This window comes from Cavia porcellus, unplaced genomic scaffold (assembly GCF_034190915.1).
Source record: "Cavia porcellus strain 051 isolate PalLab524CR breed Dunkin Hartley unplaced genomic scaffold, mCavPor4.1 scaffold_6, whole genome shotgun sequence".
Lineage (NCBI taxonomy): Eukaryota > Metazoa > Chordata > Mammalia > Rodentia > Caviidae > Cavia > Cavia porcellus.
Genome location: NW_026947489.1, coordinates 39,228,032 through 39,252,930, shown reverse-complemented (window position 1 = coordinate 39,252,930; position 24,899 = coordinate 39,228,032). Strand labels below are relative to the sequence as shown.

Below are 24,899 nucleotides of genomic sequence, written 5' to 3'. Positions count from 1 at the left end.
TGAGCTGCTTAGTGGCGCGTGCCTCGGTGATAAGACATTGCACCTCCCCAATCAGCAGCATCCAATGGAGGGACAGCCAATCGGGAGCACTGGTGGGCGGTGCAACCCAGCCACTTCCATTTGGCGGTTCGACTCCAATATGGCTGAAGCCAACGGGCCCAATGAGGCGGCGGCTGAGGGAGAGCCTGGCGGGTCGATTCCTGAATCCGTGCCACCTGGTACTACCATTTCGCGGGTGAAACTCCTCGACACCATGGTGGACACTTTTCTCCAGAAGCTGGTCGCCGCTGGGAGGTAAAGTGGAAGATGGAGAGAGAGACAATGAAGTTGTTCCCAGCTGCAGTCCAAATCCCGCGAGAGTGGCCCGGCGGGGCGGTCACATGAGGCCAGGGGGCGTCGACCCTGTAGAGCGTTTAGGGGATGGCCTTGGCGGTCGCTGTTCCCTCCTTTCACTGTCAGATCCAGAGCCCAGAAGAGTCGCGAGAAACCTGTAGCAGCCCAGGGACAGAGGGCCACTCCTCCCGCAGGAAGCCTTATTTAGATGAGAATGTCGCTTTAGATGAGGGTTTCCAGGGTAGCTCGCTAGGTCGTTCTGGCTGTCAGATGCTACAGTCATCCCCGTGGGGTCATTTAGAGAATTAACAGAGCTGAGCACACCGGGAGCCGCCGAGGACGATGTGTGTCCATAGAAAACTGCTAGCATGTATGGAGTTAATGCCTTCCCTGGGAGGTTATGAGGATTTAACATTACTATATGGCACTTTTTCTTTTTCGTTGACACTTGTTTTGGGGAGAGGGGGGAGGCGGGGATCAAACTCACGACCCTACGCTTTCCAGGCAGTCGCTATGCCGCTGAGCTATATCCTCGGCCCTTTTTGTTTACTTATATTAACAATATTGGTGATACTGGGATTTGAATCCATGGGTTTCGCAGTGAGCTACATTCCTCAGCCCCCTTTATTTGTTTGTTTATTCATTTATTTTTAAATTTCAAGACAGAGTCTCACTAAGTCAGTGAATTGCACAAGGTGGGCTCAAAACTTGAGATCCTCCAGCCTCAGCCTTTAAGAGTACAAAGAGCTATAGGTGTGCACTACCACAGCTTGCTTAGATACTAGAGGAAAGAGTTTTATGCTGATTCCATCAGCCAGATACATGAATGCTGAAACAGTTACCAGAATTCCAGTTTGGTTCCCTGGCCACAGCCTTACCTTCGTTATCCAACTCTCTGTTGTCACTGTTCTTTGTGTTCATGAAGAGTTCAATTTTGTGGCTGGGGACACTGCTGTGTCCTTCCAGTCCCAGTCACTCCGAAGTCTGAGGCAGCAGGATCACTTGAGCCCGAAGTTCAAGGCCATCCTAGGCAACAAAGGGAAATGTCAACCTCCATGTCAAAAGCAAAGCAAAAAGACTTCAATCTTTTTGCATAATCCAGCACATGCATGCCTTCACCATGTCCAGTGCAGGGTTACTGTGAAGCAACTGAAGTCTCTGTCTTGGGAGTTCCCACTTAGTGGGTGGATACACTGATCACTGGGCTTTGGAAAGAAGAGGATCAGCTAATGTGACAGCACTAGGCAGAGTGGTTAGGGAAGCCACTCTAAGAGTGACAGTCTAGCTGAGACTTGTATTTCTCCAAGACAGCTAGTGGGTCATTTGAACTGGCATGTACCTGTCCAGGCTCTGTCAGAGCCTGTCATAGGTTCTCAGCCCTGTGTGAAGTGGACCCTCCATGAGGTCACTGTCCTACTGCTCAGTGGTGCCCTCCGTGAGCCTGCAGTCACTACAGTCACTAAGTCCACAGCCTCTATTAACCCTTCACCACACCCTCAGTTCTTAGCCTGAAATTTTTTTTTTGATACCCAACTGGATCAAATGGGACTGCTAATGCTAGTTTTTTGATACATCTTTGTAGTGATTTTAAGGACTAGATAAAAAAGATGTATTTTTAAATGAAATGGGCTGGGGATGTAGCTTAGTGCAAAGACCTTGGGCCCATTCCCCAGTACCACCACCACCAAAAAAAAAAAAAAGCACCTAAAATTTGGCGTGGGGAGGGTAGCTTAGTGTTAGAGCCTAGCATGGCCAAGACCCTTGGCTCACTTCCCTGTACTGAAAGAAAAAATCAAAATGAGTGCCAATGCCTTAGATCTTGCTTTATCTATTTAAAATATTATATTGATAGCATGGGTTTTAAAGTCCTTTCTTTCCTTTCTCTTCCCATCCTCCCAAAAGTTATAAGCATTTATTCTTTTTTTTTGGGGGGGGGGTGCTGGGGATCCAACTCATGACCTCACATTTGCCAAGCAGGCACTTATACCTGCTGAGCTAAGCCCTCCCTAGAGTAGCATTTAAAAGGGTTAAAAAAAATGTTTTTTTTTTTTTGTCTTTTTCGTTTTTATCGGTACCAGGGATCAACGACTGCCTGCTTGCAAGGCAGGTGCTTATGCCGCTGAGCTAAATCCCCAGGCCCCCCCCCCTTTTTTTTGAGACGAGTCCTCACTATGTGGTTCAGGCTGGCCTTGAGCTCACTTTGTAGCCCAGGCTGGTATCGAACTCGCAAGGATCCTCCCACCTCAGCCTCCCAAGTGCTGGGATTACAGGCGTGAGCCACCATGCCCGACTAAGGATGTATTTTTATACAATGAAGTACTACTCAGCTATGAAGAAGGATAAATTTGAGACTTTTATAGGTAAATGAGTATAGCTAGAGACCATACTTTATAAGTGAAATAAATCAGACTCACATGTGTAAACATAGTATTGTCTCCATAGTGTAAGACTAAATAAGATCCAAAATCTGCAAAGGAAGCTGGGTGTGGTGCACACACCCATAATTCCAATTGAGGGAGGTTGAGGCAGAAAGATCATTGTGAACTCAAGGCCAGCCTGAACTGCATAGTAAGAAACTATCTCAGAAAGACAAACAAAAACAAGCCTATAATAGATATTGTGAAAAGGAAAGAAACTGCTTAAAAGGAAAGAACAGCTGGGATGGGGGAAGGAGAACAGAAGAAAGGGAAAAGAATATACATACATACACACATATATATATATATATATATGAAAATAGCCAGGATAATTATACTACTAATTTCTTTTAGTTCTTTGAAAAGAACAGTTTGTGCTTGTATTGTTTGATCCATTTTGCATGCCTATATCTTGTAATCTGAGCAACTACTGTGAGAATAACAATATGCAATACATTAACCATTGTTAATTTCCTGTTATCTTGATATGAAATTCTGTATCATTGTTTTTGTTTTGCCTTTTTTTTTTTGGTACCGGGAATCAAACTCAGGACCTTGTGCTTGTCAGGTAAGTGCTATGCCACTGAGCTACATTCTTGGCCTTGTGTTTTTTGTTGTTGTTGTTGTTTTTGTTTTTATCCGTACCGGGGATCAAACTCACAACTGCCTGCTTGCAAGGCAGGCAGGCCCTTATGCCGCTGAGCTAAATCCCCAGCCCCTACATTCTTGGCCTTGTGTCATTGTTTATAGTTTTTTTTTCCTCTTTAAAAAAAAATGATCACATCTTTTTTACCCATTCCTCAGTTGATGGGCATCTGAGCTGTGTCTGAGATTTAACTATTAAAAATTGTTCTACTATAAACACAGGTCCACATATATTGCTGTGGTACAATGTTTTTAATTCTTCTGGGAAGATACCCAGCAGGAAAATAACTGGATCAAATGGGACCTCCAGTCCTAGTTTTTTGAGAAATCTCCACACTGATTTCCTCAGTGGTTGTACCAGTCTATACTCCCACCAAAACCAGAGAAGAGTTTGTTTTTCCCCACAGCCCCAACAATATTTGTTATCTGTTGATTTCTTGATGATAGCCATTCTTTCCAGGATGAGATGGAATCTCAGTGTTGGTTTTTTTTTTTTTTTTTTTTTTTTTGGCTTTTTTCGTTTTTGTCGGTATCAGGGATCGAACTCACGACTGCCTGCTTTCAAGGCAGGCGCTTATGCCGCTGAGGTAAATCCCAGCCCCTCAGTGTTGTTTTAATTTGCGTCTCTCAAATAATGAGTAGTGATGTTGAATATTTTTCATGTATTATTTGCTGTTTGTGTTTCTTCATCTGAGAAGTGTGTATTCATCTCAGATGCTTATTTTTGGACTGGCTCTTTAAATTTGGGAAGTCTGGGCCAGGGATGTAGTTCAGCAGAGCAGCGCTTGCCTGGCACACATGAAGTCCTAAGTTTGATTCTTGGCACCAAAAAAATAAAAAATAAATAAATTGGGAGGTCTGAGTTTTTGAATTCTTTATGTTCTTGATAGTAATCCTTTGTCTGAGGAATAGTTGCCATTTTTTCCCCACATTATGGGTTGTCTCTTCATTCTGTAGGTAGTTTCTCTTGCTGTGCAGAAGCTTTTTTTTTTTTTTTTTTTGTCTTTTTCGTTTTTATCGGTACCAGGGATCGAACTCATGACTGCCTGCTTTCAAGGCAGGTGCTTATGCTGCTGAGCTAAATCCCCAGTCCCTGCGCAGAAGTTTTTTTTTTTTTTTTTTTTTTTTTTTTTTTTTTGTCTTTTTTCTTTTTATCGGTACCAGGGATCGAACTCACGACTGCCTGCTTGCAAGGCAGGCGCTTATGCCGCTGAGCTAAATCCCCAGCCCCACAGAAGCTTTTTAATGAGATGAAATCCCAGTTGTTGATTCTTTGTGATAGTTCCTGTATGATTGCAGTTTTATTCTTAAAGTCTATTCTATCTTCAAGGGATTTAATGTTTCTGTTTTAATATTAAGATCTTTGATCCATTCCTATTTTAGCTTGGTGCATGGTAAAAGATAATGGACCCAACAGAGCCAGTTTTTCCAGCACCATTTATTAAAGAGGCTATCTTTCTTCCAGTGACTGTATTTGGTACCTTTGTCAAAGATAATGTGGCTAAATAGTCTAGAGTTGTTTCTGCATCTCCTAATCTGTTTCACTGATCTTTGGATCTGTTTTTTGTTTTTTGGTACTGGGAATCAGACTCGGGACCTTGCACTTGCCAGGCAGGCGCTTATACCACTGAGCTATATCCCCTATCATGCTGTTTTTATCACAGTAGCTTTATAGTATAATTTCAAGTCTGGGATTGTGATACCCCTGCCTTGCCTTTGTTACCCAGAATTGCCTTTGCTATTCTAGGATTCTTCTCATTCCAAATGAATTTTAGGATTGTTTTCTGTAATCCTGTGAGATATGCTTTTGGAATTTTGATCAGAATTGCATTAAATTTGTATAAAAGTTTTGGAAGTATGGCCATTTTCACTGTGTTGGTTCTTCTTACCCAGGAACAAGGGATATCCTATTTTCTGATATCTTCTTGAATTTCCTTTTTCAGAGTATTGTAGTTTTCAGTGTAGAGGTCTTTGACATCCTTCGTTAGATTGATTTCTAGTATTTCATTTTTTCAGATGCTATTGTGAAAAGTACTGTTTCCCTAACATCTCTCTCAGTGAGGTTGCTCTTTATGTACAGGAAGGCTGTTGATTTTTGAGTGTTGACTTGTATCCAGCTATGCTACTGAATTTGCTTATTAACTTTAGTGTTTTTTAATTTTTGTTTTTGTTGTTGTTGTTTGGTACCAGGAATTGAATTCAGGCCCTTGCGCTTACCAGGCAGGTGCCTGTACCACTAAGATATATCCTTGCCCCATGACTGTTCTGCCTTAGCTTCGCCACTGCTGGGATCACACGTATGCACCACCATGCCTGACTGCTTATTCTCTTTATGAAAGATTTCTTGCCACGTGTAGTGATACACACCTGTAGTCCCAGAACTCTGGGAGATTGAGGCAGGAAGATCACAAGTTCAAGCCTAGCCTGGACAACTCAATGACTGAGCAAGACCCTTCTCAAAAAAGGGATGAGGATGTAGCTCAGGAAAAAAGCACCCTATAGGTACAGTACCCCAGTACTGCCAGTCAGTCCTTTCAACAACAAAATTTCTAACCGGCTGTAGTGGTGCACACCTATATGGAGGCTGATATCTTAGCGGGCACGCGCTGCTCGCTTCTGCCCTCTAGTGGACAGGCTCTGAAACACGCTGATCTGGCAGTACTCATCACTGGAGGTGGGGAAGGCAAACCCGGTGGGTTTTTGGTCCCCATACCCACCATCCCCCACACTCTGTCCTCCTGTGACATTGTGAAGCTTATCTTCTCATGTTGTTCCACACAGTTTATGTGCACATACAGACTGACAGTTGAGCAACTACCGGGGCTTGAATCTGGGCCTAAATATTTTATTAATTTCGGAGTCAGACTTACATAAAAATTCAGTTTACAGTGATTTGTACTGTTTTGTCTTGTGGTTCTGGAGATGGGACCCAGGCTGACATCTGAGCTCTCAGTGTACCAAACTGCACCGCACCCTGTTACTGCAGGAATTGAAATGCTTTTTTAGTGAATCCAGTATCCATGAAGGGTTCTCAGTATAAAAAGAGTAAGTTAAAATCATTTTACTGTGGTCATTTGGTTTGAAATTCAGCAGTGTTTTTTTGGCTTTTTTTTTTTTAGTGTGGTTTTTAAAGGCTTACTTTCACTGATGATAGGTTCAGCCTTTTGGGGAGCCATAATTTAGCCTTTTCCCTGGAGTAGGGACAGATCCTGATGGCAGGATAACAGAGTCTTCCTGGTGCTGGATTGGTTTCTTTTCATGCAGTTGCAACCAAGACACATTTACTGCCTTCCAAGGGGAAATGATTTCTCGGCTGCAAAACATCAAGAAGTTATACTTCTACAGCCCCCAAAGAGACAGCATGGATGTATTTGTGAGAACAGGATTGATGGCGCTAACAAGTCAATGTGCTAGGCACTCAGTGACTGCTTTGTACATGGAGCTCCATGTGATACCTACAGTAGCTTTGCAAAAGACAGATGCTGTCGTTATCCCCATTTGACAGAAAAGGACACAGGCCTATAGAAGAAGAAGGTTGTCCAAGGTCTGAGCTGATGAGTAGTAGCATCAAGATTTGAACCCAGGCAAAAGCCAGGACTCTTGCCCAGCACATAGCTAGGTAGCCTCCTGTACACTCTATCAAATCCAAAACAGCAACCTGATCTATGCCAGAATGAGGGAGAGATTGGCAGAGAGGCTGCAGGGGAGGCTCCATAGTGAACTCCTTTACCCAAGCAGGCCAGACCCTGTATCTGGGGTCCAGGGTGAACACGGAGGCTGGAAATGGGGCAGGCCTAGAACCAGGCAGCCTGGAATCACCTCAGTCCCAGCTGCAGCCTCAAAGTCTGCTGTGCTGCTGTACCTCTCCCACTGCTCTGAGTCCCTGGGCTCCCAGTGACCTTGAGAGGACAGGTTGATATCACAGCTTGCTCAAGGGATGAACGTTTTCTAAAACATGTGGCTGTCCTGCTTTGGCCTAAGTGTGTTTTTCAGGAAGTCCGCAGGCATTCAAACTGTTCCAGGTCCTCACTGATGCGCACAGAGGACTACTTTTCTCTTGACATGGGCCCAGTCCTACTTCCTCCCTTCCTAGCTAAGCCACTATCTTCCCCCCTTGGGTGTCTGTGTGGGTGTGGGTTTCACAGTAGTCTTGGCCTACCTTTCTGTTGTGTTTTTTGGGGGGAGTTTGTTGCTTTTTGTCTTTGAAACAGTATTGCTGTGTAGTCCAGGCTGGCTTCATACTCCTGAGCTCATGTCTTGCTGAGCCCTGCGCCTGGATCATCGTGGCCCACTGTGAGGTGGGGCTATGCATGGGAAGGGAACCATGGGCACTGTGGTGCCCAGGGTCGAGCTGTCCCATGACTTGCACTGCAAGGGAGATTTGTATCCACTGCCATCAGACAGGGCCCTGAGTAAACAGCTTACAGCCTGTGGTACCAGAGGGGTCTAGGCAGGCCAGGAGAATGTGATGTCAGCCTTCTCCTCTCTACCAGCTACCAGAAATTCACGGACTGTTACAAGCAGTTCCACCAGCTTCAGCCTGAGATGACCCAGCGGATCTATGACAAGTTTGTCACTCAGTTGCAGGCATCCATCCGGGTAAGTAGCCAGAGACCCACAGACACTACTGGCTTGGCTTTCATCTCTGTATTGTCATCCCAGGGCAGAGACCTGTCTCCTCCATGCCCAGCAGGATGTAGACCGAGTCACGCCTCCCTCCTATAAGCTCCCTAAATGCCCCCTTCTCTCCTTGTCCTGTGTTATAATTATGTGTTTTTTGTCTGCTGAGTTCACAGGGAGGACAGGACAGAGCCGCACTTATCTGTACCTCCTGCTGCAGGGACCATGCCTGACTCAGAAGAGGCACTTAATTAATTGAATACTACTGGGGATGCAAAAAAGGATAAGGCTGTATCCCTGTGGCTGCACAAACAATGTCCCTAGAGTCAGAGTCCTCACTGTTGTTCTAGGACAGTCCTTTGAAGGATCAGTCACAATGCATGCGGTCAGCCAGGAGCATCGATTAATGGGGACAAGAACAGGCAGGGAGGGGCTTCCTTTGGCTCTTTTTAAGTATTTGCCATTTATATCCTAGAAAATTAAGAAAATAATTACAAAAGCCACATATTGTAGAAAAGTTGAAACTTTTGAGAAGATTCAAAGACACAATAGAAATTAGTTAGATCTTGCTTGAATTGGGTTCCTGGATTAGCATATTTCTATCCCAAAGTTGTCCAGTGTCATTATTGCTTTTTTCTTCTTTCCCTTAGGAAGAAATCTCAGAAATCAAAGAGGAAGGGAACCTAGAAACGGTCTTAAACTCCTTGGATAAAATTGTGGAAGATGGCAAGAACTGCAAGGAGCCTGCTTGGTGAGAAGCATGGCACATGGCCGTCGGCTCCTGGGCTAACCATGCCTGTCAGATGTGGGATTGGGGGCCCTGAGAGAACGACACACAGCAGACTGCACCCAGTATCAGCTAGCAGCCAGAGTCCCTCCAGGAAGGAAGCCCAAGGCACAAGTGACTGCCTAGGCTCACACTGGTTGTGGCCTGTGAAAGAGGAACAGGAGAGGAGAGTGAGGCTTGGAATTACACATGGGTCAGGCTGGTCACTTTCTGATGTCAGTTTCTTTGTTCCTTCTGTGAATGTTTAGAGAGCATCTACTATATGCTCAGTGCTGTCATAGATGCTAGAGCTTTGGCAACAAGCTCCCCGAGCTGATATTGTGGTGGCTGCTTGGTGCCTGCTGGGCTGTGTGCGGCAGAGAGATGGGGCCTGGCTTTTGGCCTGCCACTACCCTGCCGCCTCGCACAGGCCCCAGGTGAGAGGGTGGTGTTTTATACTTGCCATTGTCTTATGTTCTATGATCTTAGTACCTAAGAGAGTGAAGTTTTATAGCTGAAAAGCAATTTTGAGAAGCACCTCCAGTGGCCAAATCCACTCCCCGTGTAATCTTGCCTCTGTAGACCCGCTTTCTGTATGTTTCCTCATTAGCCATCTCATCCTGCCCCTGAAGGGGCTGGGCCCTCTCTGAGGAGCTACCCTAGCTGCCACTGTCCTGTTCTGTCCAGCTCACAGCAGTCACCCTAAGCAGGTGGAGAAGAGGGAATGTGTGTGGACAAGCAGGTACAGTGGGGGAGGCTAAGCACAGGACTGAGGGTAGGGACACCGGGACATGAGGCGTACTTCTGACAGGGCAAGTCTGGGGATGCAAGGGAGCATGGGAGGGGTCTTGGAGTGGCTGCCTTGGGACTAGAGCGAGGGATGGCATTGCTTGGGTTTAGAGGTAGGAGCTTCCCATTCATTCCTGTGTCATTCCCTCATCCCCAGGCGCCCCAGTGGGATGCCAGAGAAAGACCTGTGCAGTGTTCTGGCACCCTACTTCCTGCAGCAGCGAGACACCCTCCGGCACCATGTGCAGAAACAGGAGGCCAAGAACCAGGAGCTGGCTGAGGCTGTCCTGGCAGGGCGCAGACGAGTGGAGGAGCTGCAGCAGCAGGTGCAGGCCCGGCAGCAGGCCTGGCAGGCAAGTGTTCAGTCCCGTGCTCTTCCTTCCATCTCCAGTAGCCTTTGGAGATCTCTAAATTGTCAGCTTCCCCTCTGCCAACACAAGAGACCCCATGGGGAGCAGGCTGCTGCCCCCGGTTGCAGTCTGTCACCTGTGCTTGGATACGTGCAGTAGGCCCTTGCTGCCTCAGCAGACAGGCTGCCAGAACCCTCTTCTCTGCCAGCCTGCCCTTGCTACAGCCCAGCTGTAGCAAACATTCCCTGCTGCAGCTACTGAGGAAATGGGCCAGGCTGGCCAGGAGTACTGGCTCCTCAAATCAGAATGCAGGCTCATGCCTCTGGCTCCATCTGGGAGTGTGGTGGTATCATTAAAACACATGCATTACAGTGGCTTCTAGAGCCTTTGGTAAACTCCACCATCCCCAACAAGGGGGCCATTCAAGGATGAACTTGATTTTTTGCAAGTGGCTTCAGGTAAATGAGGGGAAGAAGGGATGAAGGTAGATGATAAACAAAAATGGCACGAGTGATGGGATGGAGTTGCTCTGGGAGGTTTCTAGTAGGACCTGGTGGTGACATTAGTGATGGTTTCATCTGTGATGTAAATGTCCAGTTTATGCCTGCTAGTGGCCACTGAACAGCCACTTGCTGGGGCAGATTCTCCTGTTCCCCAATCCATGCTGTCAGATGCCTTGATCTGCTCTGCTGCAACCCAAAGCTCCTGTCTTGGCTTTTGGCAAGGGCCTTGAACTTTGGTGAGGTGGCAATAGGTGGAAAACTTGTGGCCAGCTTTCTCTACCTTTCCAGTCTCATCACAGACTGGCCCTAGGGGACCAGACAGGAGGTGTAAGAGTCTTAGTGACCAAGATCAGAGTGACCTCAACCTAGTGCTGTCCCTTGGGTCAGGCTACTCAGCTGAGTTGTGTGCCGAGCACTCAGGCCTGAGTCCTCAGACAAGGTACTTCGCTTTTGCCACACAGTGCCACAGTGCCCAGGGCCATCACTAGGCCAAATACTGATCCTCAGAGCTCCACTGGCTCTGATGCTTAGGGGTCCTATTTTAAGAGAGAGAGAATACAGCCCCTGCTCCAGCCACATGCACCCGCCCCAGCTGTAGATCCTGGCATCACTTGAAGTGGTTCACTCAGATTGGTGTTCAGTGCTAAGCCCTGTAGGGGAGCACCAAAGTTGTGTTTTCTGCAGCCCAACTGAAATTTCACTTAGGGCTGGGATGTAGCTCAACAGTAGAGTTGTGCCTCGCATGCATGAGGCCCTGGGTCCAATAGAAAGCTTTGGTGAGGTCAGAGGTTTGGGGTGCTGCTTTGGGGGCTCTTGTTGACCATGGCCATGGTACCTCACCTGCCATGAATACCTCCAAGAGGTGGGAACTACCACTTGTCTTTGACCTAATGTGTGTGTTGGGCCAGTGACAAGATCCAAAGACCCTATCCATGTTATCCAAAGGGGAAGGCAGACCTGGAGTTTGGGTACCACCAAGAGAAAGGGCTTGGTTTCCTCAGACCCTGATAGGGCTATTCTCTGTCCATTTCAGGCTCTGCATAGAGAGCGGCGGAAGCTGGCAGTGGTGCTGAAGGAGCCTAAGTGAGGGGGCACAGTGGGCCCTGCAGCAGAGCGTGGTCAAGGTCAAGACCCACGGCTGGCATGCTGAGTCCTAGCCCTGAGGACAGGGGAAATAGTGCCAGTCCCAGGGCAATGATGGAGGACCAGTTGGAGCGAGCCACACTACCACTGCGTCTCCAGGGCTCCCTTGGCTGTCATTGTGCCACTGCAGATTGCTCCCCATTGTCTTCTGCCCTCAGAATCAGGTGCTGGGCTTCCTTTCCACTTGGTGCAGGCCAGCACTGTCTCCTATGCTCTCCTGCTTCCTGAACCCCACCCTCAGCCCAGAATGTGTTTTCAATCTCCACTGATTGTCATCTTGCTGGCCAGCCCAGGAGCATATGCCATATTCTGCCCACATCTGTAAATAAACTTCCTCTGCTACACTGTAATCTTAGAGGATGTTTCCACGCCTGGTGCCTCCTTGGCCAAACCCACTTAGGGGCTCTGGAGCAATTGCACAGGCAGGTCAAGGCTGCAGCTTTCATCCATGAGGACCTGGAGGGTGGGATGGCTGACAACATGGGAAGAGGGCAATGGCCGAGTGAGTTGTGTTGGGCAACATGGGAAGAGGGCAGCAGAGACTAGGACTCTAGGTTTCCTGGAGTCAGGGCAAGCTGCTGAGGGGTGGCACTATCCATCCCTTCTGATCTCTTCTGCCCTCTGAGTTAACTTTTTTTTTTGTCTTTCTCATTTTTATCGGTACCAGGGATCGAACTCACGACTGCCTGCTTGCAAGGCAGGCGCTTATACCGCTGAACTAAATCCCCAGCCCCCTGAGTTAACTCTTGAGGTGACAGTGGTGGTCTCATTCTGTGTGAATAGGGAGCTGGGTATCCTTGCTTCTTTGATCTTCAGCCAGGGCCCCAAAAGTAGGATGGTGCTTCCTGGGCTTTTCTCTGGGAAGCCTCACCCTAACACTAGGTCAGTCTAGGGACAGACAGGAAGATAATGGGTGGCACTACTGGAACTCCAGTCCCCACCAACTGCTCACTTCCTCACCCAGACAGATGCTTCCCTCCTGTCCAGGCCACACTGTGTCATCGACAGCTTTGTTATTTGTTAGGTTGGTAGACATTGAACCCTCATAGATGGCATGTGAGCAAAGAGATGGGCCAGATGGGAAGTGTTAGTCCACCCTTCTCCTCTTCTAAGTTAACCTTCTAAGTTAGTGACAATGCTCAGGCATGAGACATTTCAGGCTGGGATGCTCTGGCCTTCCTGTCCCTTATATGAGGAACCTGAAGGATGAGAAGCCTGGAGGAATGGTCTGTCTCCCTCTGGCCCCAGCTGCTAAGGCCAGAGGAGCAGGGTCCCACTGCAGTAGCCAGCCCTGTCCTGTGTCCTGTGGACCTGGCACTTGTAGCCACCTGGCCTGCCCTGGTGACAAGAGGCTATCCTTGTCTCACAGTTTGTCCCTTGTCTGTTGGCTCTTGCCCTGCTGCCCTGACCCCCTCTGTTCTGATGTGCAGCTAAGCTACCCTTTTGATCTTGCTAGCGGATGAGGACATTGCCAGCCTGGCCCTCCCTGGGGTTTGGCTCCTGCCCCCAGGGCAGACAGTGAAAATCACAGACTGTGAGATCCAGCTCTTTTCAAACCTATTTGAGACCTCAGCACCCATTTCTGTCCAGGCTCTCCCGCGGCCCCAGCCAATATTCAGGCTTCGGCTGGGGGTCTCCAAAGAAGACAGCAGGGGCTGAAGGAGCAGCCCTCTGAGAAAGGGGCTGGAGCAGTGTCCAGAGGTTGGCAGTCTTGGATTGCATCCACCTTCCACCTTCACCCCCAGGACCCAGCCCAGGCAGCCGCAGTGCCCAGCCGCAATCTCCTCTGGGCTTTGGCCTACAGAGCCGTGGTAGATGACCCCCCAATTAGCTCTGGCAGCTTCCCCTGTGTCCCGCCTACCTGACCCATTGCCAGCCACAGCCCCCTCACCTCAGGCCCAGCCCAGCGGGTATAAACAGTGCTGGCAGCTGGAAGGAGCAGCTGAGTCCCTGCAGCAGCCCAGACACCACGCCTACAGGCACCATGAAGACTGTCACCCTGCTGGCACTGCTGGCCCTGGCTGTGCTTTGCCTCGCTGCCCGGGCAGGTCAATGTCCTCTTCCCTCTACGGGGTGGCCCCAGCTCTCCTTGCCCTTTCCTCCTACAATCTCACTGCCCTCCCAAGGTTTAGTCCACTCATTCCCAGATCTGTGTGTGGAGGGAGAGGCAGGGGAATGAGTAGGATGAACCGGCTTCCTTTTTCTGCAGATGCAAAGCACAGCGGTGCAGAGTCTGGCAAGGATACAGGTAAGCTGGACTAGGTGGGGGATTGCTTGGGACTGAACCTTGCCCCATTTCCCTACTCCTGCCACCTCCTGTCGGACTATTTGGAAGGCTGTCCTGCTCTCCAGCCTATCATCGTCCCATGCCCAGGGCCACCTGATGCCTTTGCTATGTCCTGCAGCCTTCTTATCTAAGCAGGAGGGCAGTGAGGTGGTGAAGAGACCCCGGCGCTACCTGGATCAAGGGCTGGGGTAAGAGGGAAAGGTGCTGGGCCAGCCCTGTGTCTCTGGGATGTCCCCGCATGAGTGGTGGTATAGAGTGGTCTCCAGATTGCTGCAGGGCCATCAGCCAGGCCACCCTGTCCTTCCCTGGTAGGCACTCTCCAACCCCACAAGCAGTGGGAGGAGGGGTTGGCACCTTGCCGGGGCTGATGTGACTGTGTATGTGTGTTGGGGGGGTGCCTCTCAGAGCCCCAGCCCCTACGCCAGGTCCTCTGGAGCCCCAGAGGGAGGTGTGTGAACTCAACCCAGACTGTGACGAGCTGGCAGACCACATCGGCTTCCAGGATGCCTATCAGCGCTTCTACGGCAGGGTCTAGGATGCCTACCCACTGGCTGCGCACAGTCCCACCTGCCTCTGCTCCCCACCAGGACCCTCCCCTCCCCTTGCACTCTCTCTGCCAGTCTTCAAGTGGAGCTACTCCCAAATAAAGCCCAGAGGAGGAACCAGTAACCTGAGTCTGTCTAGTATGCGGAGTTGGGAAGGAAAGAGGGAAGGTTCAGCTGATAGGGAGAAGAGCATCTACCTTCTTCAGTCACAGAAAGTGTTTCCAAGTCCAGTTTATTCAGTGTATCTGCTCTGTTCCAGAAAGCATTGAAGCTGGCTTCCTAAAGTCTAGGGTTCCCCCTTGGGCCCCATACCCTTCTCCACCTGCATTCCATCCAAACCATCCAGCACCTAAGGTCTGGACACCTTGAGGACACAGTCTCTGTCACAAAACAGCTGCTTGCATCCCAGGTACCACTTGCTTCTGGTGGAGGCAGAAGGTGGCCTCTGGGCCTGGTTAATGCGAACTGGGCCTAGATTAGTCAGGTCAGGTCCTCCCAGGCTGAGCAGACTTCAGGAGTACTATCAACAGGGCCAGATGAAGGCCTGACACCCCATCCTGCCCTGGATACCCACATCTCCCCTCACAAACCCTCAGCACATCCCTATGCCCACAATGCCCCCCCCCCCAGTCTCCATCACTCTACCAATGCCCTAGATGTCCCTCCTCTCTGTGTCCTCTCCCTGCCCCTCATCAGCCACTGTTGTTCCAGGCTCTGCTGTGCTCCCACCTTGGATCCCAGCCAGCCTCTGCTGCCTTCCAGCTGGGGACAGAAGGGGCTTTACTGTTTTTTAGCCTGGGACCCCCCTTCTGGTAGGCCACCTTGCAGCAAAGGGCACGTTCCAGGGGCCCGAAGCAGGGAGGTTGTAAAGGCGGCAATGATAAGCAGGTTCCCAATCACAGCCAGGCCCAATGTGGCCACGGTGCCCTGAAGGCCCAGAGGTGGCTCCTGCATGGCCAGCCAGGCTTGGCGCGATCCCATATCAGATAGCACCGCCTCCAGCTGGAAGTGGGTACCCAGGACGGCACAGATGTGGAATAGCTGGTGGCTGTGGCCTGCAAGGCAGAGGGCAGGTCAGGGCACATGCCCATTCTGAGGCTTGCCCTGACTCATGGTCACTCAGGGCAAGTCACATCATCTGGGCTTACTATGTCCAGAGTTGGTAGAGAGAGTGGCTGATCTGATCTGCATAAAGCCCCCAGCACACCTGCCACTAGTTTTGCTGTCACATAGAAGTGGAGAGGAGGTGGGGCCTGAGGAAAAACAGCTAGTTCTTTCTGTCCTTTGCTCCCACCCTCAGCCAGGGAACCCCATTTACCAAGCCCTTCCCAGACAAGGCTGGGTGTACTCTCACCAATGTAGTCAAAGCGTCCAGGGGCCAGCCGCTCCGGCAGGTGGGAGGCGAAGAGGAAGCCAGTGAGCAGTGCGCACAGGAGGTGGTAGCCATGGCTGGAGCTCAGCGCCTCTTGCTCACAGCTGTAGGTTCTGCCCCAGCACAGCCCGAGCTGGCAAAGGAAAAGCAGGGCTGGGAGAAGGTATTGAAGAGTGGAACAGAAGATGTAGAGCTGGGCAATACTATTGGGGCAGATGCTGGACCTGAAGAGTAGGCAGAGGGCTGAGGTTGGGGACTCACCAGTCTTGGAGCCCTAAACACTCTTACCCGGTAGAAGAGTGGGAGGTTGTCGAACAGGAAGGGATAGGCGAAGGCAGCTGTGCGCAGGACCTTACTGAGCCCAGGGCTTTCCAGCTCTGGGAACCTACGATGCAATACAGACAGGCTGGTCACGATGCCTGGCTTGGCTAGGGGTAAGCAGGGCAATGGGGCCTTGGGCCAAAATGGAACATATTGGCTAAGAAAGCCCTTAGGTCACATAACCCTCTCTGTAAATGGTCAAGAGGCTGTGAGAGTTAAAGGAGTAAGCAGCTGGGCATGATGGCACACATTCTAGCACTTGGAAGGCTGAGGCAGGAAAATCCTGAGTTCAAACCCAGATTGGGCAATTTAGACTTAGTAGACTACATCTCACACGTAAAAGGACTAGGACTGTAATTCAGTGCAAAAGCCTTGGGTGTAATGCCCAATTCAGCAAAAGGGGAAAGAAAGAAAAAAAGACAGCATGGGGAAGGTACTCGGCTACAGGGTACTACAGTAAGTCCTTAATAACCAGCAGTGACTGATGTTGGGGGCAGGGCAGAGGTTCTCTTGTCCCTGTGCCCTGCCTTCTGAGCCCACTGAGGAGACTGAGAACCCACCGGGAGTAGCAGGAGAGGCTGGTACACAGGAAGGAGTTGATCGCGGCGGCAGGCACAAAGAACTGGTGCAGGGGACTGTGCAGCCAGGAGGCTGGCATGGAGTAGGCAGCGTAGGGGAAAGCGCAGCCTGTGGGAGGCAGGGTCTGAGGCTGTGTGGGGGGAGGCTCCTCCTTCCCACCTTCCCTTGCTCCCACGGCCACCTGTGCATGGCTCACCCAGGCTGTAGAGGCTGAGCGCACCGTAGTCCAGGAAGTAGCAGATATGCCGCGCGCGAGGTGACATGGAGCTGAAGATGTGCGCGCAGCACGACGTGAAGGGGTAGAGGCAGGTGGGCAGCAGAAAGACAAGCAGCGGCCGGCGGTAAGGTTCTGCACCACCTGGGCCCTCCGCCAGGGCCATCAGCCGCCACAGGAAGTACCTGAGAGGGACAGAGGGCTCAGTGGAGACCCCACTGCCCTCCTGCACCCACTGCCCTCCGGGCCTGTGCTCACCAGGTGGGCAGGAAGTGTGTCCAGATGTTGACTGTCTCGTTGGTCATCTGGAAGGAGCTGAGCACACAGTCCAAGGCTGAGCTGGTAGGGTGGCGGTAGCCAGACATGATACCATCTTCCCAGAACACCTGAGACAGTGGGGCAGAGGGGCATCACCAGAGGCTCCCTTCGGGAGAGATCTCTGGAAATCACCCCAAGGTATTTGTGCCAACAACATAGTGGTCCCAGCCAATCTCAGTCCAATCCCTGTCATCACCCACAGAGCAAGATGAGTGAAGAGGAGACTGTACCCAAAGACCTCAGGAAAGGGAGCCTGGATGAGCCCAGGGTGGGGGGCACACTTGATCTTCCAAGCACAGAGGAAGTTACTGCTGGCACAGGAGGAATCGGCACCAGAGCTAGAAGACGCTCTGCTGCAGCCGCCCCAGGGGAGCAGGGTGGTGATTTGAGCCCTCACCCGGGGAATCTGATGGACCTGGAGGAGTTGGGGCAGCTTGAGACTGAGCATGGTGGCCTGGAAACCACGTTGACCTGGAATCAGATGGAGCAACATCAGGCACTGGCCCAATCCAGAGACCCCTTGGTTGCACAGCTTCGGGAAAGACTTGGTTACTGGGCCCGGGATGGGCACTCTGCGTGGAATGGCAGCTATCCTCAGTTCCCCAAGACCTCCCAGAGTCCTAGTTAGGACATCAGTCCAGAGACAGGCTCAGCCAACCCCGTCCTGTCTCTGACGGAGACAGCTCTGCTCCCTGAGGCAATACAGCAGGCGGAGCACCCACCCCAGTAGAAGGCTTGCTGGCCAGCAGCTCTGCGCCTTGCTCCGAAAACTCTTGCCCTTGGAGAAAATTCCTGAAGAAGCAGGATGCCAGCCAGTAGGGCAAGGAATCGGGGCGAGGCAGGGGAATACCTGGCCCTTCTCCGAGGGCCTACACTTGTACCCCTGGGAGCGCTCGAGGCCAAGGCCGAGGTCGCTGCCCCTCCTGAGCCCGCGCCCCCAACTCAGACCTGCGTGCTGCCTCTCTCCTGGTGGCGCGGCTCTGCTGCCCCGCCCGCTCGCCCCGCTCCCGGCACATTCCTTGGCACCCGCCGAGGGGCTGGACCAAGTGAGGTGGGTGGCACTGCTGGAGCGAAAGAACACGCCCCCTCCCCAGGCCAAAACTTTCCAATGACTCCAAGGCCAGCCCCACCCCTTCCTGCCGCCAGCCCGTTTGGTCCTCCAGCTTGCGCAGTGATGACTCTGAATCTCTGCCTTGGGCAGGTCCCTCTTCCGCGTCTTCACTCAGCTCCCTGCCATTCAGGATTAGGGACTCTGCCTCAGAGCTGGGGCACAAGGCAAAACTGTGCTCCATGTGAATGTAAGAGCCTCTCAGAGTACTATCCCAAGTGCTGCCCAGCTATCTGGGAGACAGAAGCAGCTGGGATATCCCTCCCCTCAACTTTGGAGATTTCTGTCGGACAGTGGGGTGTGGTGTGTGCATGGGAACCTAAATAAGAGCTTTACCTTAGGAGGAGTCACAGAGCCCAAGGAGTGTGTCCTTACCCCAAGCTTGACCGGGATCAGAGCTGGGCAGACAGAGCACAGTGGCAAGGAGGGCCAGGCCTGGGCGGGGAGTGGGGAAGACAAAGGGCAGTCGGGAACAATTCTCGCCTTGTCCAGCCTCTAGGGAGCAGCACAGGGTGGCCCAGTCCCATTAGCAGGCAGCTCACTCGGACGGTGTGAGGCCAGGGCCTTGCCTGACCTAGCCTCACCAGGCACTGGCTCAGGCTGGCATGGCATGGAGGGCCCAAGTTGGGCCACAGCTGGGGTGAGGCACAGTGCAACCTGCTGACCAGAGGCACCTCAAGTTCTTCCACAGGAGGCTGAGCAGAGGGCTCCAAATCCTCAGAGTAGCAGTTGCCCAACTAGGCCTTGTACATATTAGCACCAGAGTGTGGAGAGGACTCCCAGCTGCTTGCCTTTGGGTTAGCCTGAGGTTCACTGAAATAGCCTTGCAGGCAGGCTCTGGATGGCTTCCAGGGCCCAGAGCTCTTGCTCTCCCCACCCCTGCACAGACAGCACCAGGAGACAGGGAGACTTGGGGGGTCTTTATTTAATGATGCTTTTGTCTCAGTCTCTGCCAGGAACTGGGGTGACCCCATTACCCCAGCTTCTCTAGACACATTGTCTTATAGGAAGTGGGCAGGAAGCCGGTTCCCCTCTTAGCACAGCCTGGGAAGCACGGCTGGCACTGGGCAGCAGGACCTGGCCCACCCCAGCCTTGCCTGCTGTTCCCTGTGCCTGCTTCACTACCCTGAGCTACTCATGATCTCTGCTCCCACACCAGGCTCAACACCCAGGACCTTTTATCCTGGGGAAGGGCAAAAGGAGGGGAGCCCATTAGGACAGCAGGCCTTTCCTTTCTGTGTTTACCGAATATGGCCCCTTGTCTTCAGGTCTGCCAAGACAGGAAGGGGGTAGTCACAGCCTGTGCCCCACTCTTTTCTTATTTGTGCCCCCACTGCTTATCATAGCAGCTATGAACACAGCACAGCAGCTGTGGGAGTGGGGCACAGGCACCACAGGGGCACACAGGCCATGCTGCTTGCAGTCTGAGGCAACTAGAGGCAGGGGGGCAGTGTGGCCCCTGTTGTGTGGTATAGGCCACTTGGGCCCCGTTTCCTTAGAGCCCCAGCTAACTCCAGAGCTGCCTGGTCCCCCAAAGGGAGGTGAGAGGAGGAAAGATCTGCAGAGCTATCCAGACCCCTGATATCACCCAACTCTTCTCCCAGGGCCTGGAGGATCCAACTCTTGACCCCAACTACCCTGTGCCTTGGGTAAGGATGAAGGCCCTTTCTGCTGTCCCATCCCCAGAGGTCCAGTGACCACTGCCATGAAATTCAAACATCTGTGCCTGCCACCTGCCTCGGGACAGCCAGAGGGTCAGCAGGGAGGACTGGCTGGGGGCCCACAGTCCTCTCCTGCTCCAAGCACTTCCCTAGTTTTCTTGCTATCACCTTGGCAACAGGGGGAGCCCCACCCTCCCAGCTGGCTCTGGGGCCCTCTCCAGCCTCCAGCCTCGTGGCAGCTGGATTTCCTTTCTGTGTGCACTGAGTCTGCATGTGGTGGGGTGACTACAGGTGGTGGTCCTGGCTGCCAGGGAGAGCAGGAGAGATCTGGAGTCTGCCCTACTGCAGGGCCTGAGGTCAGTCTCAGCCAATCTCCTTCCATTGCTTGTAGAAGTCCAGAACATTCTTGATGTCCACGCTGGCATGAGCAGCGGCCTGCAGGGCTGCCTATGGATAGCAGGAAAGATGGCAGGGGGCCAATCTGAACTGTGAGACAGGTCACTGGGGTTGGGGAAGGGTGGGGATGAAAGGCAGCTCTCAGGGGCTGGGGATTTAGCTCAGCGGCATAAGCACCTGCCTTGCAAGCAGGCGGTCGTGAGTTCAATGCCCAGTACCGATACAAATGAAAAAGACAAAAAAAAAAAAAAAAGAAAAAAAAAAAAAAGAAAAGGCAGCACTCTGGAGGTCATGGGCTGGGTGCCACTCTGGTGCCTTTTCCCTGTGGTCCACCCATTCCCAGAGACCTTGCCCTGACTTACCTGCATGGGCCCTGAGAGTGCACTGGGGTTGTCCAGTGGAAGGCCTGTGATGATGGTCACCATACCACTTGGGTCCTCCTCCCCTGTCCCCTGGGCCAAAGTCAGCTGTTTGCAGCTATCCAGGATCTTATAGAGAGTCCTGGTGTGGGAGAGATGCACAATACCCAGCATTAGCACAGCCCGAAGAGGGGAGGGTTCACAGGATCCAGGGGAGGGTGAGGACTTGGAAGGTACCAGCAGACATCAAGAGAAACCAGGCAGCCAGCAGCAGTGGGCTCTGGAAACTGGCCTGGGAGGATGCGCAAGGGAAGTAGGCCAGTGTGCCCAAACAAGAGCACAAACATCTCCAAGCAGAGGAAGAAAGTGCTTTCAGGCTAAAACAACCTTGTCCTGCTGCCTAGGGGATGCCAGCTCCTGATGGGAGGCTCTGGGGTGAAGAGTAAAATGTTACCAGGCATCTGCATCCTGTCTCTTCAGCTTATGCCGTTCAAAGCTCTTCCCTACTTCTTTCTGGCAACGAATGTACCTGGAAAGGAGATGCAGAGTCAAGTACAGTGGGAGTGGGAAGCCACTGCCAGCCACTGTGACTTTGGGGCCAGGTATGCAGGAGGCGTTGGGGTCTCTTTCATCAGACTGTGTGGAACTATTTCCAAGTGGCTTCCTGGCTGCTGAGCTCAGTGTGCTTTCCTCTGATACCATCAATTCTCTAGTTCCTCCCAGGGGAGAAGCTGGAAGCGCAACAGCAGAAGCTTTTCAAGTCAATGTTTCTAAGGACAAGGTCCAACAAGCTGGCCTTGTATAACTTCCCCACTGTGTGGCCTGGCCAGAGGAGGGGTGGGCTGGCCAGCAGAGGGGGACTCTCTTCTCCCTGCAACTTGCCCACTCTTCCTCTGGCCCCACTCCTCCTCAGGAGGATGGCCTGAGCAACTGACACTTGCTCTACCAGGCTGCCTCAGCTTACTCTCAGCCTGGAAACGTGACCCTACCCCAACCCTGCTGCAGGAATCCTCACAAGGGGCCCCAGCTAAGAACACATGGCTCTTGCCTGGGCTTTAGCAGATAGGACCTGAGTTCTAGTGACGGCTTTGGTGCTGCTCCTTATGCTGTGTGCAAAGTGTGAGCAGGGCGGAAGCTCACTTCTTCTACACAGAGAGCAAGAAGCATGAAAGCAGGTGCTGTGTACACAGCAGAACACGGCTCCAGGAGGGCCTGGTGGCTGCACTCACCTATTTCCTTTTTTAAACTCTGCCTCCAGGTAACGGATCCCATCCCGGGCCCCTGCATGCTCCTTCTTCAGCAAATCCAGACCATCGATCACTGCAGCACAGAACAGCGTAGTTTGGACAGCTGACCCTGCTCTGAAGCAAGCATCAGTGCCCACCATGGACACCACTGGGAGAAGAGACCATTGCCCCTCCAAGTCTCCCAAGTGCCCTGTGCCTTCTACCACATTGTGCCAGGCAATTCCTGGGTGCTCAGATCAACCTCTCCATGTCTCCCAGTTTCGTGTGGCAAGTTTTTTTGTTTTGTTTTGATTTTGGCGGGGGAAGAGGAGTACTGGGAATCAAACTCGACCTCATGGTTGCCAAGCAGGCCCTCTTGTGTGGCAAGATTTAATGGGGACTGTCATGCCCAATTCACAGATGAAGTGACTGGGTTCAAAGAGCTGACAGAGGGGGCTGGGGGTTTAGCTCAGCGGCATAAGCACCTGCCTTGCAAGCAGGCAGTGGTGAATTCGATCCCCGGTACCGATAAAAAGGAAAAAGACAAAAAAAAAAACCAAAGAGCTGACAGAATCTGACCAAGGTCACTCATATGTGTACTGTGAGTATACTGTATATGTGTGTGTGTTATATGTAGTATTGGGGACTGAACTTGCCCCTTTGTCTGCTAGGCAAGAGCTCCATCACTAAGCTTGTCCCGAAGTCTTTTGAAACAGTTATCTGGGCTAGCCTTAAACTTGAAATCCTCCTGCCTAGTCCAGCACTTGGGAGGCTGAGGCAGGAGGATCGTTTCAAGTTCGAGACCAGCCTGGGCTACAAAGTGTACTCAAGGCCAGCCTGAACTGCATAGCGAGACCCTGTCTCAAAAAAGATGAAAAACAAAAAACCAAAAAAACAAAAAACCAGAAATCCTCCTGCCTCAACCTCCCAAATAGATGAGCTTACACGCATTCCCAAGTATACCTGGCTAACAGGCGAACCGCAAAAAAGGGTTTCTCAATCCCAAGCCCAGAGCCTCTTTTAGCCACCCTCTATCTGTCCTATACTCAGTAAGCCTACCTGTCCTTGGGATGATAATGATGAAGCGGCCACTGGTGGCCAACTGGCGGATGACAGGGAGATGGTGGCAGAGGGCCTGGGTATCAGGGACGAGGTAGGGAGACATAGCTGACTGAGCCTTGGGCTGTTGCAGGCTGCCTTCCAACTGAGAAACTTCGAGCTGTGAGAGAAGGCAGAAAAGGTGGCTGCAGGAGTCCTAAGCTTCCTAGACAGGATGATAAGAGGAGCCAGGAGCCAGGAGCAAGATGGCCCTTACGTGGCTCTTCTTGCTGCTATGGGGAACCATGAAGGAAAAGTGGACAGAAGTAAAGGTGTAGGGAAAGAAGAGAAATAAAGACATACAGGCTATACAGAACAGCAATACCGTGAGGCCAGTCTGATTAGGAGCAGACAGGGACTCAGGGGCACCAAGCAGGGTGAGCACCATGACAAGGAAGGTCCAGCAAAAGCCACCCAAGAACAGGCTCACCTGGCCTGTTCCTACCTGTAGCCGCAGCTGTGCCATGTCCCTCATCAACCGGTTCCGCCGAGCCTCCTCTTGTGCCTGTGAGGAGACAAATGGAGACACTGGGAATGCACACTCCTGCAGCACACAGGAGAGCAGGCCTTCTTGCCTTCCTGGGTGTGACTTGCACTTTGGAGGGGAAAGGCTATTTCCAGGACACATGATCAGTCCCATAACCATCCTCCATAGGTGGCACCCTGCAGCTTTGGGACAGTCAGCAGACAAGCAACTGAGTGCCATTACAAATGCAGGACACAACCTGGCCATGTCTTGGGACATCTCTGCTCCTCAGCTCTTCTCAGCCCCAGGTTTAAAACCATGTGCCCCTCACCTTCTGTCACCAGCAATTTACCAATGTCTCCTAAATCTGTAGATTCAGACCAGCGCTTAGCACCAGGAATTCTGCCCCCACACCCTACCTCTCCTCAAACCTGCTGCTTTTAGATGGACATGAGGTGCATGCCTATGATCCCAAGGTCAAGAGGCTGAGGCAGAAGGATTGCCACAAGTTTGAGGCCAGTCTGGGCTACATAGAGAATTCCAGGCCAGCCTAAACTACATAGTGAGAGACCCTATCTCAAAACAAACTACTCTGCTGCTTCCCCTCTGTAGTTCCCTCCTTGCTAAATGACCCACCCCTGCCTGAGTTAGAAGTACAAAGTTGGCTCAGTCTTCCCTTTCTCTGAATCCAGAAGCCATGAGTGCCCAATCATATCAATCAAATTTCCCATCCATTCCCCAATCCTGCCCCTCTCCCCAACTGCATGGCTAAGACAAGAGCTCTTGTCTTAAGCAACATTTTTCCTCCCTAACCAACCTCTTCACCAGCAACCAGGATCATATTTCTTTTTTTTTTTTTTTTTTTTTTTGTCTTTTTCCTTTTTATCGGTACCGGGGATCGAACTCACAACTGCCTGCTCGCAAGGCAGGTGCTTATGCTGCTGAGCTAAATCCCCAGCCCTAGGATCATATTTCAAAACTGAGTGTCAGGGCCAGGGATATAGCTCAGCAGCAAAGAACCTGTCTGGCAAACACAAGGTCGTAAGTTCAATACCTAGTACCAAAAAATAAATAAATAAATAAATAAAATCTGAGTGTTCATCATGACCCTGCTTAAAATTCCTTTGAGCCAGGTGCTAGGGTCCATGACTGTAATCTCAGCATTCAGAAAGCTGAGACAGGAGGATCATGAGTTCAGCCTAGACTACATAGTGAAATCTTGCCTCAAAAAACAAAACAAAACACAAAGTTTAAAGTCTTTCCTTCGTTTTCTGGATAAAGTCCAAATTCCTTAATATGGTCTAAAATGAAAGAAGGATGTGGCCTTTATCCTGGGAGCTACCAAAGGCTGGCACCTAAATGAGCCAAGTGTTATCATCAGTA

The 24,899-nt window shown here is 51.3% G+C and overlaps 4 protein-coding genes across 8 annotated transcripts in view; 2 read left to right on the top strand and 2 right to left on the bottom strand.

Annotated features, from left to right (window-relative positions):
* The first annotated feature begins 107 nt into the window (after window positions 1–107).
* On the top strand, window positions 108–11,916 carry Pmf1 (polyamine modulated factor 1). Its single transcript, XM_003475628.5, has 5 exons — window positions 108–294; window positions 7,889–7,994; window positions 8,666–8,766; window positions 9,728–9,923; window positions 11,457–11,916. The coding sequence occupies exons 1-5, from the start codon at window positions 140–142 to the stop codon at window positions 11,508–11,510; spliced, it is 612 nt and encodes a 203-aa protein (XP_003475676.3). The 5' UTR covers window positions 108–139; the 3' UTR covers window positions 11,511–11,916.
* A 1,529-nt stretch (window positions 11,917–13,445) lies between these two features.
* Bglap (bone gamma-carboxyglutamate protein) lies at window positions 13,446–14,522 on the top strand. Of its 2 annotated transcripts, none has more exons than XM_063250400.1 (4): window positions 13,446–13,614; window positions 13,776–13,814; window positions 13,941–14,041; window positions 14,259–14,522. In XM_063250400.1, exons 2-4 carry the CDS (start codon window positions 13,776–13,778, stop codon window positions 14,386–14,388), a joined length of 270 nt encoding a protein of 89 aa, XP_063106470.1. In that variant the 5' UTR covers window positions 13,446–13,614; the 3' UTR covers window positions 14,389–14,522. The 2 variants fall into 2 exon arrangements, with proteins under 2 accessions (XP_063106470.1, XP_003475432.1); XM_003475384.4 differs by having other exon boundaries at window positions 13,452–13,614; window positions 13,972–14,041.
* A 91-nt stretch (window positions 14,523–14,613) lies between these two features.
* On the bottom strand, window positions 14,614–19,043 carry Paqr6 (progestin and adipoQ receptor family member 6). 4 transcript variants are annotated; one of them, XM_013158974.2, is made up of 8 exons: window positions 18,647–19,043; window positions 17,600–17,673; window positions 17,143–17,270; window positions 16,867–17,069; window positions 16,652–16,778; window positions 16,059–16,155; window positions 15,753–15,903; window positions 14,614–15,453 (listed from the first exon to the last, which is right to left on the bottom strand). In XM_013158974.2, exons 2-8 carry the CDS (start codon window positions 17,648–17,650, stop codon window positions 15,179–15,181), a joined length of 1,032 nt encoding a protein of 343 aa, XP_013014428.1. In that variant the 5' UTR covers window positions 17,651–17,673; window positions 18,647–19,043; the 3' UTR covers window positions 14,614–15,178. The 4 variants fall into 4 exon arrangements, with proteins under 4 accessions (XP_013014428.1, XP_013014430.1, XP_023423241.1 ...); XM_013158976.3 differs by lacking the exon at window positions 18,647–19,043 and adding an exon at window positions 18,151–18,293; XM_023567473.2 differs by lacking the exon at window positions 17,600–17,673.
* A 174-nt stretch (window positions 19,044–19,217) lies between these two features.
* Window positions 19,218–24,899, bottom strand: part of Smg5 (SMG5 nonsense mediated mRNA decay factor) — a 33,107-nt gene continuing 27,425 nt past the window's right edge. Inside the window, exons 17-22 of the mRNA XM_003475630.5 lie at window positions 23,496–23,555; window positions 23,012–23,171; window positions 21,956–22,046; window positions 21,181–21,255; window positions 20,730–20,868; window positions 19,218–20,418 (exon numbers count right to left, since the gene is read on the bottom strand). Coding sequence (XP_003475678.1) covers window positions 20,335–20,418; window positions 20,730–20,868; window positions 21,181–21,255; window positions 21,956–22,046; window positions 23,012–23,171; window positions 23,496–23,555 — 609 coding nt within the window. The 3' untranslated portion in view covers window positions 19,218–20,334. The remainder of the gene's footprint in view (window positions 20,419–20,729; window positions 20,869–21,180; window positions 21,256–21,955; window positions 22,047–23,011; window positions 23,172–23,495; window positions 23,556–24,899) is intronic.